The sequence below is a fragment of the Embiotoca jacksoni genome, unplaced genomic scaffold, assembly GCF_022577435.1.
Source record: "Embiotoca jacksoni isolate LCO1_2020_lvr unplaced genomic scaffold, fEmbJac1.0.p SCAF_28, whole genome shotgun sequence".
NCBI classification, from domain to species: domain Eukaryota; kingdom Metazoa; phylum Chordata; class Actinopteri; family Embiotocidae; genus Embiotoca; species Embiotoca jacksoni.
Genome location: NW_027185379.1, coordinates 3384271 through 3403643, shown reverse-complemented (window position 1 = coordinate 3403643; position 19373 = coordinate 3384271). Strand labels below are relative to the sequence as shown.

General features: G+C 41.2%; 5 protein-coding genes across 8 annotated transcripts in view; all 5 read left to right on the top strand.

Moving 5' to 3' along the window:
- Nucleotides 1-6174, top strand: part of LOC138205310 (rho guanine nucleotide exchange factor TIAM1-like) — a 40292-nt gene extending 34118 nt beyond the window's left edge. For all 4 annotated transcript variants that reach the window (XM_069161219.1, XM_069161216.1, XM_069161217.1 and 1 more), the window contains 11 exons: nt 141-209; nt 495-620; nt 721-829; nt 1577-1756; nt 1865-1983; nt 2065-2173; nt 2919-2977; nt 3125-3230; nt 3365-3452; nt 3577-3749; nt 4464-6174. In XM_069161219.1, the coding sequence (XP_069017320.1) occupies nt 141-209; nt 495-620; nt 721-829; nt 1577-1756; nt 1865-1983; nt 2065-2173; nt 2919-2977; nt 3125-3230; nt 3365-3452; nt 3577-3749; nt 4464-5017 (1692 nt within the window). In that variant the 3' untranslated portion in view covers nt 5018-6174. The remainder of the gene's footprint in view (nt 1-140; nt 210-494; nt 621-720; nt 830-1576; nt 1757-1864; nt 1984-2064; nt 2174-2918; nt 2978-3124; nt 3231-3364; nt 3453-3576; nt 3750-4463) is intronic.
- Nucleotides 6175-9695: 3521 nt separating this feature from the next.
- On the top strand, nt 9696-10783 carry LOC138205311 (claudin-17-like). Its single transcript, XM_069161220.1, has one exon. The coding sequence runs from the start codon at nt 9698-9700 to the stop codon at nt 10385-10387; it is 690 nt and encodes a 229-aa protein (XP_069017321.1). The 5' UTR covers nt 9696-9697; the 3' UTR covers nt 10388-10783.
- A 918-nt stretch (nt 10784-11701) lies between these two features.
- Nucleotides 11702-13028, top strand: LOC138205468 (claudin-8-like). The gene has a single exon (XM_069161498.1). The coding sequence runs from the start codon at nt 11748-11750 to the stop codon at nt 12612-12614; it is 867 nt and encodes a 288-aa protein (XP_069017599.1). The 5' UTR covers nt 11702-11747; the 3' UTR covers nt 12615-13028.
- Nucleotides 13029-13935: 907 nt separating this feature from the next.
- cldn8.1 (claudin 8.1) lies at nt 13936-16305 on the top strand. The gene has a single exon (XM_069161478.1). It carries the CDS (start codon nt 14011-14013, stop codon nt 14782-14784), a length of 774 nt encoding a protein of 257 aa, XP_069017579.1. The 5' UTR covers nt 13936-14010; the 3' UTR covers nt 14785-16305.
- Nucleotides 16306-16393: 88 nt separating this feature from the next.
- Nucleotides 16394-18808, top strand: LOC138205453 (claudin-4-like). The gene has a single exon (XM_069161477.1). The coding sequence runs from the start codon at nt 16652-16654 to the stop codon at nt 17741-17743; it is 1092 nt and encodes a 363-aa protein (XP_069017578.1). The 5' UTR covers nt 16394-16651; the 3' UTR covers nt 17744-18808.
- Nucleotides 18809-19373: the final 565 nt, after the last annotated feature.

The following is a 19373-nucleotide window of genomic DNA, read 5'->3' as shown; positions in this document are numbered from 1 at the left end:
TTTCAGAGACCCTGCATGTCATACCTGTTATGTTGCGACAGATCTGTAAGCCTAATGTAAAACTGTGTTTTTCATGTCCGTACTTCACACAGTGCCATAGGGCAAACCTGAATCCAACACAATTTACTCTTGTCTTCCAGGATCTTAATTGCCTCATTGGAAGATATTTAACCCCACTGCAGAAAGAGACCTTCCTCACTCAAGATGAGGTATGTCAACCCCCCCCCAGCCTTTTTGTATTTTCAATGGGAACACTGCTGAAATGTTCTAAGAAAAGGAGGTTACATAATCATGCGAAGTGTAGCTGTGTAAGAGTACAAGAGGGTTGGATGATGAGAGAGAATGGGAGGCTTGCAAAGCACAGTGATGTTTTACATGCACTTACAAAAATGGAAGTCATTAGCTTGTATTATAACTGTGGCAAAGGACTAATACTGAGATGTTAAAATATTTTGGGGAATGCTTTGAAATTTTTAACTTTGCTTTTCCTTCAGCTGGATGTACTGTTCGGCAACTTACTGGAAATGGTGGAGTTCCAAATTGAGTTTCTCAAGACCCTGGAGGACGGGACCAGACTGGTTCCAGATCTGGAGAAGCTGGAGAGAGTGGATCAGTTTAAGGTACTTTGTGAAACATGCACCAAAAGACATGCCCAACAACATGCATTTAAAACACACGTGAACTGTTTTTTACTGCTGGTTGGGTAACTTGTTTTTACAGAAAATCCTCTTCTCCCTGGGAGGCTCCTTCCTGTACTATGCAGACCGTTTTAAAATCTACAGCGCTTTCTGCGCCGGCCACACCAAAGTCCCCAAGGTTCTTGTAAAGGGTGAGTAAATGTGCTCCTAGGTTGACATTCCTCCTTGGCTCAAATGAGAGGACGTATTTATCCATCAACCATCTGCCATATATTGCAAGGCATCATAAATCTGCTCTTTGAAGTTGTCAGCCATGCGGTTGTCCATCTGACCCCTGCATACTTTCAAGCTGGAGGCTCCCTGGGCTAAAAGCTCTGCAACATTGTTCAAAACTGCTCATTATACATCATACAGTCTGTTCTCTAGCTCGTACACCCACTCCCTTAAGACTTGAGAGGACCGCATTGTTTGCTGCATTTGCATTTAATGAGTGAAGTGGTTGTTGGCCAAACAATTTGGTGAGGTGCTGTTAGGATAAAGCTGCTTTTTAAAGGAGTAAACAGATTTTTTTTTTTCTGCCCACTTCTACTTCCCTGCTCCTTGATCAATGATTCCTCTACAAAAACAAGAAACAGTGCATTTGACCTGTGCAAGAGTGAAACTTCAACACTAACTGGGTCTGACTGACAACATGTTTATATCACAGTAACCGGTAATACAGTAATATCAGGCCAAACAAAGATATCCAGTTTAAATGAGCAGAGAACAAGTTTTGAATTACTGACTGTAAATAAAGTAATTAAGTAAACTATTAAAGAGCACAATTATCTGTGCATGCAAACACATCAATTACGCAAAGCACAATTATTATTATTTTTTGTTTAATAGCCAAGCTGTGTGGATGACTTGCATTGATTGTTGTTAATTGGTTATTCCAGCCAAAACTGACCCTGACTTCAAGGCCTTCCTGGATGAGCGGAACCCCAAGCAGCAGCACTCTTCCACCTTGGAGTCATACCTGATCAAACCCATACAGAGGGTGCTGAAGTATCCCCTCCTGCTTAGGGAGCTCTACTCACTCACAGACCCAGACAGTGAGGAACACTACCACCTGGACGGTAAGACCGCATAGATAACATCATTCTGACAGAGGAGAACCTACGTGAATACGTATACAGTCGCAACACTGCAGCCCTAACCCTGCTGCTCTCTGCTTTGTTTTCTAGTTGCCATGAAAGCCATGAACAAGGTTGCCAGCCACATCAATGAGATGCAGAAGATCCATGAGGAGTTTGGAGCCGTGTTCGATCAGCTCATCACTGAGCAGAGCAGTGAGAAGAAAGAGGTCGGCTGGACAAATGTGGTTTACCTCGCTTCTGTCAACTAAAGCCTACGTGTGGGGTGACTGTTGATATTTCGTTGCCAGGTTGCTGATCTGTCAATGGGCGACCTGCTGCTCCACAACAGTGTGACCTGGATCAACCCACCCGCCTCTTTGGGAAAATGGAAGAAAGAACCCCAGATGGCTACATTTGGTATGTCAGTGATGATGATTATGAAATACATATAATCGGTGGGTGGAAAAAAATCAATTGTGTTTTTTATTTTCTAGGATTCTGACTCAATTCACAAATGGCAACATTTTTTAGTATATAATATTTTGTTGATGGAATAAAAAAGGCAGAAACGAACTGTGATGGCACATTGCAGCACCATGTTGTACAGTGTGCACATACTTGGGAAAATGTGCATGCTAATAACCCAAACCCATAAAAGGTCTATCTTCAAAGCTGGGCACATTTTAGATTTAATGACTTTGTAATTAGCTTTGCAAGACAAAATTATTGGGTAGAAAGTATGTGAGAATACTTTGTACCCCATCAGTGACAGACTAGTGGAGCTGAGCACTGACAAGACCGGCTGAGCAACACTTAATGTAGCACTTTACAAAACTTCAGCCCACTCTGGTGAAGAAAATAACCTGAGCTTTTGGATAACAATGGCTTTCTCTGTACTCGCGTTGCAGCAGAGATGCTTTTCTTCCTTTTCCCATCTTTAGTCCACAATACACACCAATTATTTTTTTTTATTTTTTAGGGGGGCTAAAAACCATTTAACCAGTGAGGTTGGTTAGTGGTGGTATATTGTTACATTATTTTAATGCAAAAACAAGATTGAATGATATTTCCAAGATACTGCAGCACGGTAACTTTATAAAATAACTTGTAGAAAAGATCTGTGCTCTCACTAAATTATGTGTTTTCTCTCAAATCTTTTCAGTGTTCAAAACAGCAGTCGTCTTTGTATGCAAGGAGGGCTCCAAGCAGAAGAAGAAAATGGTAGGTTTTCAGCAGTACCACATCCCAATTTCTAGAATGGTAACAAGTTCACCATTTTCAGAACCGTACAATGACTCGCAGATAAAAGCAACATTAAAACGTTTGTCGGGGGAAATTAACATAAATTATTTGTTTGACTGATCGAAGGGTGGCTCCCACCGAGCCTCTGTATCTTCAGAAGAAAAAGACCCCTACCGATTCCGTCACATGATCCCAACTGATGCTCTTCAAGTCAGATCCTTGACCAATGCAGGTAAATCAAATAAAGAATACAGCACTTCTATTGAAATCCTGATGGGTTTTTTTCTACTACCGCCAGAAATTATGATTCCAAAGGTAGATTGCTCTGTGGATGAGATCATATGCGAGTGTTAATTTGTCTCTCAGATGGCGAAGGCTCTGCGGTGTGTGAGATTGTCCACACAAAGTCGGAGTCAGAGGGAAGGCCAGAGAGGACATTTCACCTGTGCTGTAGGTGAGGGTCTCTCATGAAGGAGGTTGAATTCCACCGCCGATTGAAGCCTGTGTACCACTAAAACCGTCCTGTCTGCTATCTCCCAAAGTGACAAACTGATAACGTGATCTTTTATGTCCTTCAGCTCTCCGGAGAGCAGAAAAGACTTTCTGAAGACAGTCCATTCCATCTTGAGGGAAAAGCACCGCCGACAGCTTCTGAAAACAGAGAGTTTACCACTTAACCAGCAGTATGTGCCCTTTGGAGGTAAACGACTCTGCGCCCTGAAGGGAGCCCGTCCCGCCATAAATAGAGCAGGTAAATGTCAGTCTGTGGCTGCATTCACCCTCCAGCTCCAAGTGTCCCAATTCCTTCTTAACTGTCACAGATAAAACCCTTTGGTTTCATTTATGGTTCACACCACATCTATAGATTTAATTAATGTGTGGGGAGACAACCGCATCCAAATAACACTACCGGTAATATTGTAATTTTTGGACAAGGGAATATAACTGTCCTTGTTACATTGCCACTATTTAAAACTTTTTTTTTTCAAATTAATAACTTTTTTTTTTATAATTTGAATTCATTCTTTAACTGTTATGATATACAAATATTTAACCCTGACCAGAGAGGACAGACTTTGTTATTTTTCATACCATGTAATCTGTATTGCTCACCTGGTTGTAATGAGTTACTCTCGTCAGAAGGTGGCAGTGATGCAAGAAGACGTTGCTATGGGACTATAGTCCACTTACTAGTCAAATAGTTAGGTGCGATTATAAAATAGTATTTTTTCTTTAGATGTCCATCTGTACTTAGAATGAGCCCTTCATATCTGCATGCTTCACCTGCAGCAGCTTAAAATGGGAAAAGAGAGGCATTTGCGTTTTTAGAATCTCCTACACATTCGGAAGGGGAGGTTGAGGGAGTGGTATTAAGTTGGTTGCTATCTCCAACCTCGATGCTTGATGCCACAAAATTCTACACACTGCCCCTTTCATAATTTCTTTTATATACTTATTTTTGCAGCATCCGCCCCAACCAGGACCCTAGGAAGAAGGAAGTTAGTGCGCAACCGTTTCACCATAGATACCGACATTGTTTTTGATGGGGAGCCGGAACGGCAAGATCCCTCTTCACCACAGGAGCCCGACGCTAAACAGCTGCAGCAGAAGGATGAACCAGATCAGCAGCAGCAGCAGTCTGAGTTGGCAGGTGACACAGACCGCTGGGTGGAAGAACAGTTCGACCTAGAAGAATACGAAGACCAGGAAGAGGTGAAGGAGACAGACATCCTCAGTGATGAAGATGACGAGTACTGCCAGACACCCAGAGCTCCTTCCACTGAGGCCGACTTAGAAGATCCCATCAAGGCTTTGTCCTTGGAGGGGGCGGAAACAGAAGAAAGCGAGAGCCTCAAATCCCCAACAGTCAGTGAGACACCTGATGATGTGAAACTATCTGACGTGGAGAAGCAGAGTGTCGTGACCGCTGACAACGTGGAGGATCAAAATCAAACGGAGAAGGATGAGATCTGGGTACGAAGGGACCATTCGGGTTCATCCCCAGACTGTGCCACATAAAAGCCAACGAGAACAGGCAAACAGCGAGTGTCTGACGGCTTTACATGAGCTCCATCAAGATCAGTCATCACAAACAATGCATGAGCATTGATGTATATTGCACAGCTAGTAAAAGTTATATACTTCTTTACCTTACTTATGCTGAATGCTTTCTGTACAAGTAAGATCATTAGTGGAGCAATACAGGAATCCAGGATGAGGGAGCTTTATCCCAAAACAAATGCTGTTAAATAAAAGTCAAGTGTAAGCTTTGAGAGACGAGCTAATGGTACAATCATGGAGTCTAATCAGTTGCTTTGATTGGCATGGTTTGCACATTTGGGCGGCGTTCTATAGTCCTGCCTGCTGTTGCCAAATTTGGGTATTGTGAGAACATTAATATTTGTTTTGTCTGTGTGACTCAGAGATATTATCATAGTTAAGGGCTGTAAATTATGTGTCTTTACAGAAATAGAATAAATAATTGCAAATGACGGTCTTGTCTTGCATAGTTTACTATACTTGTACATTTTCATAAGAACATACTGACATGTTTTGGAACTGATTTCCTTATGTATAATATTATTTTGATCTCTTGTTTTACAGACTTAAAGCCATTTTTTAGTTGTGCAGATATTTTGTTTGTTACATTTAATAGCAGAAATATGTAATAGATTTTAATTAATTTTAATATAACATATTCCTGTTTTACTTGAATTTGTATTTGCTGTTTTATGTGCTTTTGTTTACTGTGAAACCAATTTGTCGAGTTTTACCTTTTCGCTCTTCAGTATTGCTACTCACACATTCATTCCTATCACTTCCCATGCACAGTCTCTATTGTAGATAATTTTCACATCAGCTTCTTTACAAGGTCTTGTGTGTATAAAAAGATTATTCACTGGTAATGGATTACAAAGCAGTGTTTTTATTTATTCATATGTAATTTAATTTGTTAGCGACGAACATTTTTAATAATTTTTCCACGAAGAAAGTCCAAATTTGCTGAAGCAATCAAGGGGGGAAAGACTTGGAGTATGCCTGAACAGTGAAAGAAGTCATACTTGTAAACAACTCATTGTGCTACCAAGACTGCATTTTTATTACTGTGTGTACATAGAAAATGTATTGATGATATAATAAATACAGTTGTTTCCTACTTATAATTCAAAAACCCATCTTTGTAGTGAGGTTTGTGTGGTTTTATTCAACACGCTAATTCACTCCCTGCAGCCCATCAGACATCCACGTGTCCAATGTGCACAAACATGCCTGAGAAAAACGGAACGAAACGGCGAATCGATGCTCTCCTGCCATAAACAACCCAGACAGAGGTACTGCAATTGCAAAACAAAGGGCGAAAACTAAAACCTGGACCTTCAGAAGACTGCGGCTGATTAAGCTAAACCCATATTAGCACAGACAAGATAAAAGAACATCTGCAGTCTTCACTTGAGACCAACTAACCCTCTCACTTGGGTAAAAAGTCACGCTCAGGAAGCAGCTGAAAGATGTTAATACAAGAATTAAACGAATGAAGATTAAAGTGAACACTATGGGGAAGAAAAGGGGAGTGAGGATCAGATTTCTTTTTAATTTGTTAAAAAAAAATTTATCTGCTGTAATCAGTCAGTTAGACATCAGATAATCCTGTGCAGAGCCATGGATACACAATATTAGCACCACACTACAAAACCCCCTCAATAAATTACCATGACAATTTGACTGAGCTCAGGCCAGCTTTTTTCAGGGGGGGTAATTTGGAGCTATTGTCTTTGTCATGAGAAGTGACCATTTTGTGTGTTGAGCAGCTACTGTATCATCACGTGTCCTTCAGTGAGTGTTTCCCCTTGTCAATCAAATGTCATCCTGATTTTGGGGAGATAAATTGCAGCTGCAGCTGTTATAAACACTGCTCAATAATGCGACAAGAGAAACTGTGTCCATAATCCGGAAGCCAAACTGAGATAAAGTGCATTAGCAACGATGAACAGTGGTGGTGAGCATATCCTCACCAGCAGCACCTACTGAAAGACACTCAACTGGGATATTTGCTCACAACCCTTCAAAATATGGGGAAAAAAAAAAAAAGACCATCGACTCAAATCACGAGCAGAATTGGAACTTCACAACCTTCACCAAACTGGTATTTACTAGAGTACTATTGTGTTATAAAGTACTTATTTTATATTCTCCACCCCCACAGATTTTTAAATGGTACTGGATATTTAGGCAATCTAGCAGGAGGGGAGATACCAAACTGCTGCAGGAAGCAGGTGGAACAACCAGGGCTCTGAAATATGCGTAGATTTTAAACAACAACAATGAAAACTCTCTCACATACTGTCAGTGTTCATGACAATTACTATATGTCTGAAAAAGACCAAGAAAATTATTATGAGAGCATCTCATCACTCTTGTGTTTAAAATTCTTTCTTGCAGGTAGTACAACTTACAAGCAGTAGAAGAGACTAGTCAGTCCTTTATCTAATGCAAATATTATGAATGAAAGACGTGTGAAAACAGTGGGGCTAAGCCTGAGAAGCTGAGTCTGAGATGTCCTATAATGGCAACCCTTGGTAGGGAACAACATTTCCTTTCCTCCATTTGTCCAAACTTAGCATTTCTGCCCCCTAGTGGTGCCACTACAGAAGACAAGCTATACACACCTCTTCGTCATCCCTTCTGCTGTTGCTGAATTTTCAACTTCCTGGTACGACAAACACCACATTCATCAGAATAATCAAGCTGACAGGGGAAGCACGGCGGCACATGACCGAGACACCACAATCAATGCTTCTCACAACCTTATCTCCTCTTTGTCTTTTTTTTTTTATTATCTCTGAGCTCTGTGGACATCCTGTCACCCACAACCACTCCCCCCCTCTCATTCTTGTCAATCACCGCCCCCCCACCACAAAAGCTCTGGTGCACCTCCAGATAAAGGGCAAAGATCACTGCAGCCTTAATGCTGTCTGATGCGCAGCAATACGATATGGTTGTGAACGACAGAGGGTTGAGACAGGTTTCCTGAGAATGCATTGAAGAAGCAGATGCATGTCTTACCACAGATAAAATGGCACAAACATGATTTATGGGATTCTCTCTTTCTAAATAGACTTCTTCTGAATCTTACACCTAAAACAACAACAACAGGAATAACAAGTGATAGTCGGCAGGAGAATAAAATGGGAATAAATTTAAATTAAATTTCTTTTAAATATTTAAATTAATGATGAAAACTATCTTAATGAAGCCCACTAATAATGTGTAGAGACATTTGCAGACAGCAGGTGGCACACAATGTCCGTCGTACTTTTTCTTTCTTTGCCTATTCCACACGACCAACACTAACTTCCACTTCACTGTGTATTCAGTCACTTCCATTTCATGTTAATTCAATCACATGACATTTTCAATCAAATCCATCTCACATCTTAATTCACACCTCCAAAATACCGCAGCAACAGAAGTGACTTCACAGCACAGCCTCGACGTGTTTGACTTCACAGCCAAAGGTTTCTCAGCATGAGTCTGTTTACATTCAAAGCAGACGAGGATGTGAAGAGAGTATCACTCAGCAAACCTGTTCAACAGGCTTTCCAGTTTCTGTTCCTGTCTCGTAACTTTTCCTGCGATATCTTTCTCTCTCTCTCTCTCTCTCTCTCTCTCTCTCTCTCTCTCTCTCTCTCTCTCTCTCTCTCTCCTTTCCTGTCTCTAGTCTTTGTAAACAGGGTGACCAGCAGGGCGTTACCTTTCCAACACCAACTAAGGTTTAAATAAAGGAGTGGCTGTCTTTAAGGAAATTCTGTTGTTTTGAAACATTTCCTGCTTATCTGCAATCAGACTACCTAGTTATGTTTAAAGGATTTTAGACATAAGTTAAAGCAAGTTAAAAAAACAAATGAGAGCTGAATTATGGTCTGTCAGAACTATGTTGTGAGATCAGCTGTCTGACCACATTAAAAAAAAAAAAAAAAAAAAAATCAGAAGTGTTGATAGTTGTTGCAACAGCCACACTTGAAGGAGTGTGAAAAAAAAGACAGCTGTCACGTGGGGTGATGTGGGTGTGAATGTCAGATCATCTCAAAGGTACAGAAACGGTCGCACACAGACAGAAAATGTCTGTTCTGAAGCTATCGAACTATCCGACACACATTTCAGGAGGATAAAGCGGATGTAACTGCCTTGGAAACACCCTCATTGAAAAAAACATTAGCCTTTACTTCAAATTAATAATGAAAAAATTTGAATGCAACAAAAAATACAACGCACAATGGCCCCAACCTATCGCAGTACTTAACTAACTATGGCATAAATTCATACATTAACATGCAGATACTCATATTCACTGTCAGAATTTGTTCAATTTAGTATGATCAAATTTGGAATGTATACCGCAGTCCCATCATTGAATTATTTTATCTCTAAACTCTTGACATGTTTGACAAGCAGTGATGAAAAATGTGTAATACCTGTCTTCCATTTGTCAAAAACCAAATAGAGGGCAGGTTTTTTTTGTTTTTTTTAGTTCTACCGAAAGCATTTGTATGAATTAACATCAAGTCAACTCAAACCAGTAGGATGACATTACAGGCATGGTGATATTATCACAGATTTAGAGCTTTGTAAAGCAGATTGGTTGAGTGGTTTTCATTAGACGTCAGACGAGACACGAGACCGCACTTCTACATCGAAACCATGCAAGCAAAGCTGGAGATCGTCGCACTGGTCCTGGGCTTCATCGGCCTGTTTGGAACCATAGCTGTCACCGCGCTGCCCACCTGGAAAGTTTCGGCCTTCATTGGTGCCAATCTCATTGTCATGGAGGAACTGTGGGAGGGTTTGTGGATGAGCTGCTACAGGCAGGCTGACATCAAGATGCAGTGCAAGGTGTATGACTCACTGCTGATTCTCCCATCAGAGCTGCAGTCAGCCAGGGGCCTCATGTGCGTCTCCACGGTCCTGGTTGTCATCTCCTTGTTCGTCACAGCGTGTGGAACCCAGAAGAGCAAGTGCTGTGGGGACAATATGAAAAACAAGAACATCACCCTGGCCGTAGGTGGGAGTTTGTATCTGCTCTCCTTTTTGACCACACTTATCCCCGTCAGCTGGGTGGGCTACACCATCATCAGAAACTTCTACAACCCAACATTGCTAGATGCTCAGAAACGTGAGCTCGGGGAGGCCCTCTTCATTGGCTGGGCCACTTCTGGTATCTTGCTGATCACCGGGATCATCCTCCTGTTCAGGTACAGCCAACGTAGAGCAAAGGAGGAACAGCCCTACAACGAGGCTTATCTTATGTTGGAAAGGGACGTACAGAAAGAGGACACTGCCAACCTGGCCAGGACGCCGTCCAGCTTTCATAAGCACCAAGAATATGTATAAACAACTATACTTTACATGTCTCTGAACTTTAAAAGATGCTGCCTGAGGAGAGTCAGAAGCTGATGCTAAGAGTTATATATAAACACTATATATTATAATCACAGTATCTGTTCAAATGACTCATGTACTCTGTGTTTGTATCGTACTATAAATGGGTATCTTCTTCAATGTTTGTAGTACCTGTCCAAAACCTTCACAATTATATATAATATTTTGCTGGTATGTTGTACATGAATAACTATTTATACTTTGAGAATAACAGTGTTTATACAAATACTATTTTTTTGTGATTCTGTATTGTCAGGCCATTGTTAAAGTGCTTTCATGTAACTCTGAACTGTCATGTTTATTTGTCAAACTAGTCAACAGATAACCTAATAAAAGTTAGATTCTGTTCGCTTGTGTGTGATTGCATTTTTCAAGTGCATCATCTGTGTATTTCTAACATGGAAACAATTTTTTCATATTTATAGCTAAAAACTAGATGTAGAATCGTATGCACATGTTTTCATTTTAAGAAGGCTGAAACACTTCAGTAGGTCAGCAACAAGGTGAGAACTGCTGGCAAGTGGGCAGTTAATGAAACCAATCCTCCTCAGGTTTCTGTGCTCAACATCTCTTTATCAACTCAACAGCTGGCAGCTAGTTTAACATCTGTGATCCTCCTATCAGATTTCAGTTTGTGAGAAAACAGATTCGTCACCTGTACATGTTTAGTGTAGCCTCCGCTCACTAAACATAAAAATATCCACATAAAAAGTTTTTTAAATAAAAAAATTTGTTCCAGCAGGTAGCTGTTTTAATTTGGTACCAAGACTTTTCAGAGACAAGAGTATATTTTATGCACTGATAATATTTGAAGTATATTTTAAATAATAATAATGATAATACATTTTATTTATGAAGTGATTTTTCATGATACTCAAAGACGCTCAAGTTAGTCGTCGTAACTTGAAGCTAAAACTAATGAGATTTTATGTACAATATCTTAATAGTACATTTTCCCTTTTCTCATTTCCTGCATAAATTGAATATAAATATAAATGTGTTGAAATATTCCCTACCTAAACTTTACAAGAGAGCATCAGCAGCGACTTTATACTTAAAGTGTGATTAAGTACTTAAACCCAAAACCAAATGATTCGTTGTTAGTGGCAGTTTCATTTGTATTCAAAAACAAGCAGCATGTGTCCCCATTTATGTGATGGCTGTAAAGCAGCTGAACCAGTAAAGCTGCATTGCATCGTTAGCATTTTTTTTGTGGGTGTATAAGTTCCTGGACTTGATCTTCTCCTCAGATTTGTTTCTTGAGCTGTGTGAGCACGGCCGAAGGTCTATCTTTGGCTCTGTGTTAGCCGTGATGGCCTCGTACACTGCCTACAGCAAGCCACCTCAATCTTACGCAGGCTCTTACTACGATGAGAAGCAGGCCCAGACCTACGCAGACTACCAAGACTCTGTATACGAGGAAAAGAAGAGAATCGAGAAGAGCAAACGTCGGGATGCCGTCTGTTGTGAGGTTGTGGCCCTCGTCATCGGTTTCATTGGACTAATTGGGGTGGCAGCCGTGACAGGCCTGCCGATGTGGAAGGTAACAGCCTTCATTGAGGAGAACATCATCGTCATGGAGACCCGCTGGGAGGGTTTGTGGATGAACTGCTACAGACAAGCCAACATCAGAATGCAGTGTAAGGTGTACGACTCCCTGCTGTTTCTGCCTCCGGACCTCCAGGCTGCCAGGGGTCTGATGTGCAGCTCTGTGGCTCTGGCCACCTTCGCCCTCATTGTGTCAGCAGTGGGGATGAAGTGCACCAAAGTGGTGGATCATCGGGCTCGCACCAAGCATATTGTCCTTGTGGCTGGAGGATGCCTGTTCTTAGTTGCATGTGTCACGACCATAATCCCCGTGTCCTGGACTGGCCATGTCATCATCAGGGATTTCTACAACCCTCTGCTGATTGATGCCCAGCGCAGGGAGCTCGGGGAGGCTCTTTACATCGGCTGGGTGACCTCAGCTTTGCTTTTCACGGCCGGAGTGATCCTGCTGTGCCGTCACGCTCCCCGCACCCAGGACGAAGAAGAGAGAATTGTATACAACCCCGGGCAAAACATCTACCAACCCACATACACATATCAGCCGTACACGTACCAGCCAGCATACAACTACCAGCCTCCCTACTCTACACCCCCACCTGGATCTGTGGCATACACACCAACTCAGTACTAGACGATCTTGGACTTTTTTTTTTTTTTTTTAAACTAGCCACGATTTGGCACATTTGAATGTGGAGAATCAAATGACTAATAAGACCAACGGAGGTCTCTGGGAATGGCCAGCTGTCCCTTTAGGATCTGAAAGGAGACATGTTGCGGAGATTTAAATTCATTATGGACCTGCTTGTGTTTTAAATGATGAATTGTGCTAAAGTACTGTATCCATTTTTGTTTCCATATGCTTACTTTACACTAAATTATATTCTGACAGAGTATTTTTGTTATATGTTGATACTACTGTATTTACAGCCTCTGCTGACAATTATGCCGTAGGCATAGTTGCATACTTTTTCTAAAAATGTTGGCCTAAATATTAGGTCAGTTGCAGTTTCCAATAAAAGAATAAGGCTGATATTAAAAAGAAAAATTGTTTTTGTGTTCCATGATCTAATTAGGGGGACAAAGCTAATCAAGAAGAGAGTGTACTATTGCTCAGATGATGACCATTATCTAACTCCTGCCGAAAGCTCTTGAGTTTTTCTGTGATTACAGAAGGTCCTATTGAAACTGCGCCCGTTTCACTCACTGGCATGCAAATGGAAAGTTGTTATTTTGTCTCTATTGTTGTCAGTGGAAATGTGCCTAAACTGGTAAAACCAGGCTGTTCACACAGGTCGACCCACAATACAAACCTACCAAGAGATTTAATCTCAACGCAGTTAAAGCTGCAGCAGCTTTTTCCTGATCACAGACCGACACAGGAGCGCGAGAGAAGAAACTCAATACTGATAATTACACATGGTTACACAAGTATTACCTCCATCTATTAACAAACACTCACTCAGACAGCAAACAATGATGTATAAGAGTTTTCCTACTATTTTGTGTCTCCAGTACGATAACACATGTAATTTTAAACAATGCCATGTAAACAGTGAAGGATTTTGAACAACAAAATAAAAAAAAGGTTTAGATTGGGCTGATTGATGTCGACGATCTCTATAGTTATAACTAGTGACACATTAACAGAATATTTTCAATGTGCACACAGCTCGTGATGACATGGTTGACTTTAAAAACGTCCCACAATTTTCTTGGGAAGTGATATCCGAGAATGTAAATTGAGAATTCTAAACAAACAAAGTGGCAGCTCACAGCAGCTCCTGGGGTTGGTGTGCAAAGAAAAAATAAGGCCTGGGGGAAGCTGTTGCCCAGCAACAGGTCGCAAATCCCACCCCCTCCCATTCGAGGGTAATATCCACAGAGAGGAGGCCGTATGGGTGCATCAACCTACTCCTCCTCCATCTGGATGCAAAGCCACTCCACAGAGGAAATCTACTGCTTCCTACTTGTGTCACACTGCGCATATATTTGTATTTATGAGCTTGGATGAGTAAGAGGAGGACGCGATGGCCAACTCAGCACTGGAGATAGTGGGTCTTTTATTGACCTTGATCGGCTTGATCGGGGCAGCAGCCAGTACTGGGATGCCGATGTGGCGAGTCACGGCCTTCATTGGGGAGAATATCATCGTGTTTGAGACCCGCTATGAGGGCTTGTGGATGAATTGTTTCCGGCAAGCCGACATTAGGATGCAGTGTAAGGTCTACGACTCCCTCCTGGCCCTGACGCCTGACCTGCAGGCGGCGAGGGGCCTCATGTGCAGCGCTGTGGCTCTGGGTGGCCTCGGTCTGCTGATCAGTCTGTTAGGACTGCAGTGCACATCGTGTATTGAAAACAACGACCGGGTTAAGCGACTAGTCCTCATCATTGCAGGCAGCATGATCATAGGGGCTTGCATCTGCGTCCTTATCCCTGTGTCCTGGACGGGCCATGTCATCATCAGGGACTTCTACAACCCCTTGCTGATCGACGCCCAGCGCAGGGAGCTCGGAGAGGCTCTTTATATCGGCTGGGTGGCGTCCGCTTTCCTGTTCGCTGGAGGATGCATGTTTATTTGTTGTAATCTGCAGTCCGAAAGCAAAGGTTCAGAGAGGTACATTTACTCCAGGAACTCGGACTACATGGCTTATCCTCCGCAGCCTCTACAGACTCTACAGCCTCAACAGCTGGTGCTACTCCCCCAACCACAACTTCAGCCAGTCCTGTCAAGACACCCATCAACCAGCTACAGCTACCAATCCAGCTACCCTTCCGTACGCAGCCGGGTCGCTTATCTCTGAACACCTGAAGTAATGATGGTCCTTATATGCAAGAATTTTTCTCATTAACATGGTTTGGCATGACAGTGTAATCTATGCATTTCAGTTAAAACAAACAAAAAAAATATATATATATACATTTAATGTGAATGTAAATGATTTTGTTTGGAATAACTCCAGAAATTTTCACTCTTCTCTACGTTATTTGAGGAGTACTTAATAGCTTGTTAAAAAGCTCAAGTTACACAATTTTAATAACAAACTTGTCTGCGTGAACCAATATAGGATTAATTTTATGTATGTTAAATTTTATACGAAGCCTTTTTTATATGTATGGTAAAAAACATTTGTTGTATACTGTATATAACAATGTATGCAACCTTTATCTGTCGAGTAATGTGACACGAGTGTACTCAGTCTATTGCTGGTACATATAACAGATCTTTGAAACTGTAAATATAGTAAATGTTTTAGTTATTTCGGTGCAAAGTTTGTTGAAAAGGATCACGTTTGTGTGGCTCAAATAATCGCTCACAGGCTCCAAATCCTCATACACACAGTCCTCATATTTTCAGATATTATTTTCTGTCTCAATCTATTCATCAACTACAGCCTTACCCATGATACACAAAAGCCAAGCTAAGGCAGGTGTGCAACAATGGAAAAAAGGTTCCCCTTAAAACTTTAAATACGTGTGGAAATTATAGCGACAGTAGATTTACAGAACTCATGATGACTTTGACCAGTAAATGCTAAATTGATGACTGACTGTATGAGAATTACAGATATTTGTGTCTAAAACTGAAAACATTTTGTGTGCGTCACAAAACCATGAGCAGGAAGTCTTTGTTAAAGATTGGTATGATGTCCCGGGGTGTTTGGGAACTGATGAAACAGATCAAATGGCTGAATAAACAGGAGCAGGTCTATGACTGCTTGGTAAAGGTGTGGACTCAGAGGCGACTTGGCCAGAGAGTTCAGTGTTCATGAAGAAGACAAACAGACGGCCTGACAGCATGATCATGTGATCCAAATTTGCAAATTGCTTTGACTGGAAATACAGAGAGCTTCAGACCAAAACATTCACAGTTGACTTCTGTGTTGATCCCAGCTCCATGTCAGACCAATGAAAGAACATTTTGGTCTCTGCTTGAGTGTATAAGCTCTTAAACGGTCATTTCATTTCCCTTTAAAAGCAAATTGCAACCTTCATTAAAAAAAACAACATACTGTTTGAGTGTGTAAAAGCCATTTCATTGTTTTGTTTTTTTACTGAGTATGTATGTTGATGTGTTATATTGAATTTTAAACTGAGTTAAAGTGTAAACGTATGTATATGGTACTTAACAAACTGTATTTGGACTGTGCCATGTGAGCGCTCTCACATTTCATCACTTTAAAGGCCATCTCTGCTCCCCTGTGGACAATATAATACCTGCAGGAGCAATACTCTGCTCCACTACACAGTATATCCATGTTTGCTTCTGAATTTCTATCACATAAATATGGATAATAAAACACATAGCTTGTGATAAAACCTTATTGAGGTTGAGGTGTTGGTCTGGTATTGCCTTGTTTTGTGTGTTTACTGCTGGAGAAACCGATGCCACTGATATACCACTATAGCCTGAGGAACCATAAACACAAAATAAGCAGACGTCCTCTTTACCTCCATCCCTCTGAGCCAATCAGGTGACCGCGAAGCATCTTTCCCATAACAAACTGCCTCCAACAGCAAACAAACTGCATCAGATGAGATCCTCACTGCCTTGGACATGTGAGGACTCAGACTCAAGTTCTTTTTCCTACTTGTACTAAAGAATCCGAATTTGTTGTGACCACGAGGTAATCTAATTTTAGACTAAGCCGGATTCTTGGATACTAAACAATGGCTCAAGCTATTTCTGAGATAGCTGCCATGTGCATAGGCCTGATTGGGCTGATCGGCGCAGCAGCTACAACAGGGATGCCCATGTGGAAGGTGACAGCTTTCATCGGAGAGAACATAATTGTGATGGAGACCCGCTGGGAGGGCTTGTGGATGAACTGCTACAGGCAGTCAAACATCAGGATGCAGTGTAAGGTGTACGACTCCCTTCTGTTTCTGCCCCCGGAGCTACAGGCTGCCAGGGGTCTGATGTGCTGCTCTCTGGCCCTGTCGGGGCTCGGGCTCCTTGTGGCTGTGGCAGGGATGAGATGCACTTCCTGTTTTCAGGGTAATGATTGGGCTAAAACCATTACCCTGATGGTTGCAGGTGCTATGCAGTTAATGGCCTGCATATGTGTCTTTATCCCCGTGTCGTGGACAGGTCACGTCATCATTAGGGATTTTTACAATCCTTTGCTGATTGATGCCCAGAGGAGAGAGCTCGGAGAGGCTCTCTACATCGGTTGGGTGACCGGCGCCTTCCTTTTCGCCTCGGCCATGTTGTTTCTCTGCCGCCGGATGCCCTCAGACAAAGGCTCATTTGACGTGTACCACCCAGTCAACTTACTTAGTTACAAGCCAACACCGAGCAAACCAACTCTGATGAGGTACCATCCCATCTCGAGTCTTTCCAGCCTCCGTCCGTCTTCTTACCACAACTCTTTGCAGAACAATGTTGGACAACAACTGTCTGTGCCGCTGCAGAATGTCCCTCAGGTGATGACAAATGATGGAGCACTAATTAACCGAACTGTTCGTTATAACTGGGGTCCTCCTGAAAATGCATCATTGTTATATCAAGGCAGTGTGGCTCACCGTTCCTCCATGCAGAGTTCTATCCCTGTTGGAAGCATGTATACTCCGGGGAACTCCTTGTACATAAGCCAAAACACCACTCCTTATTCACTGACGTACACTGGCAATCCCAACGCGTCCTACCAGTCCAGCTTTCATCCGCTTCCACACACTCCTCTTTTCATTGGATATAAAGAATCGAGGATTCAACCGGTGTCTCACAGTGGGAGCAGTTCTCGTGGTGGAGTATATATCTAAAGAAAAATGGCCTGTGAGGTTTTGTAGCTAATCAAACTTTACAAACACAAAGTACTTTTTTTTTTTATACTATATCCACACAAATTAATTGTGAAAATGAAAATGTATCTTTCTGCTTATATTATCCTGATGCCCAGACTGAATTTGTTTTCTGCTGTTTATAACTTTTTCATGATTTGCATTTGACCAAAAAACAAATACAGATAATGTAGACAATTTGAGGATGACTGCTGTTGTTAGTGTAATAAAGTTTAAAAAAAAGATTTGTGGGAAATTGTCAGAAACACTATCATATTATGTTTGGTATATTTTCATCATCTGGTCAATAATCTTGTCATAATTATCTTTGTATGGATTTTAGAATGTTTTATGTTTCATGACTATCAAGATGTCTTTGCCACCACTCAAGTATATAATAAAATTACTAATTATTTGTCATTACTATTAACTAATAGCAATGGAAAATATTGCAGATGCATTATGAATGATGCAGTAGTTAACTCAGCAACTTAGGGTTTGCATAAATTTTGTGTTTCCCAGAGGGGCAGCAGTTTTCTAAAGATACACAGTTGAGGAAGATTGAGAGTCTGCATGAGCTGTATGATGGGCTGGTAAACTACTCAGGATGTTTTCCTACATTTTGTTTGCTGGATAGGCACCTTGTGATGATGTGAAACTATTAATGTCAGAAGTGAAAAATGAGACCTACTACGCTAGATTTGAATATGTAAATAGGATTTTGGATCAACAACAGCGGTTACTTTGAATGTGACAGTTATTGCTCGATAAACGTAAACAGGCTGGCAGTTCAAATTTCAAAAATTCTCTAGTTCTCGACACTTTTGTTTTTTCACCACTAGATGACACCAGAGAATGTGATTTGAGTCCTCAAATTTGAACAGTAAAAATCTTAAACTGCAGGTGCCACAGGAATAATGTCATCTTTCCTCTGTGTTTCAATGGCTGGCACTTTTTACAGATTATTGATATAATCAACTTCATATTAAATTAATAAACTGAAAATATAAAAATCTGGTTTAAGCCTCAGGCTATAATGTACAAGCAAATAATAAACATGGTTGGAGCGACTACATGATTGTCTTCTATCTGAATTTTCAGAAACATTAAGTGAAGAGACTTCAAATTAAAGAAAACTTGTTGATAGTTAAGATATCTCTGAGTAAATGCCAGATGAGGATATTATTGGAGCCACTTTAGAAAAATAATACCAGTCTCTAATTTAGCTCATTTCTGGGGAATCAAATAATAGTAAGATTACATTAATCCCAAACTCTCCTGATGCTTCTCCCCTGCTTGGAGAGAAGTGATTTGGAGCATCAATACCAATTTGTGCAACAGAGCAACCGAGGTAACTTTTAAATATCCATCCCAAACCAGTCTGCTTCAAGGAATAAAGCAAGGTGGGTTAAGGTAACATGAACATGTTTTATTTAACTACAAGACTGTGTCTGATAAACAGTTTGAGGTAGTTAATCTTCAAAGGAGCGACACCGACCAGTTTGAAGATTAGATTTGCGTTTCCATCAGTACTGGACCAAAGATTTAATCATTCCTCGGTGTACCAAAGCAAAGACGTTGTTGAGGTCGAATGCTGCCAGATTTGAAGTTA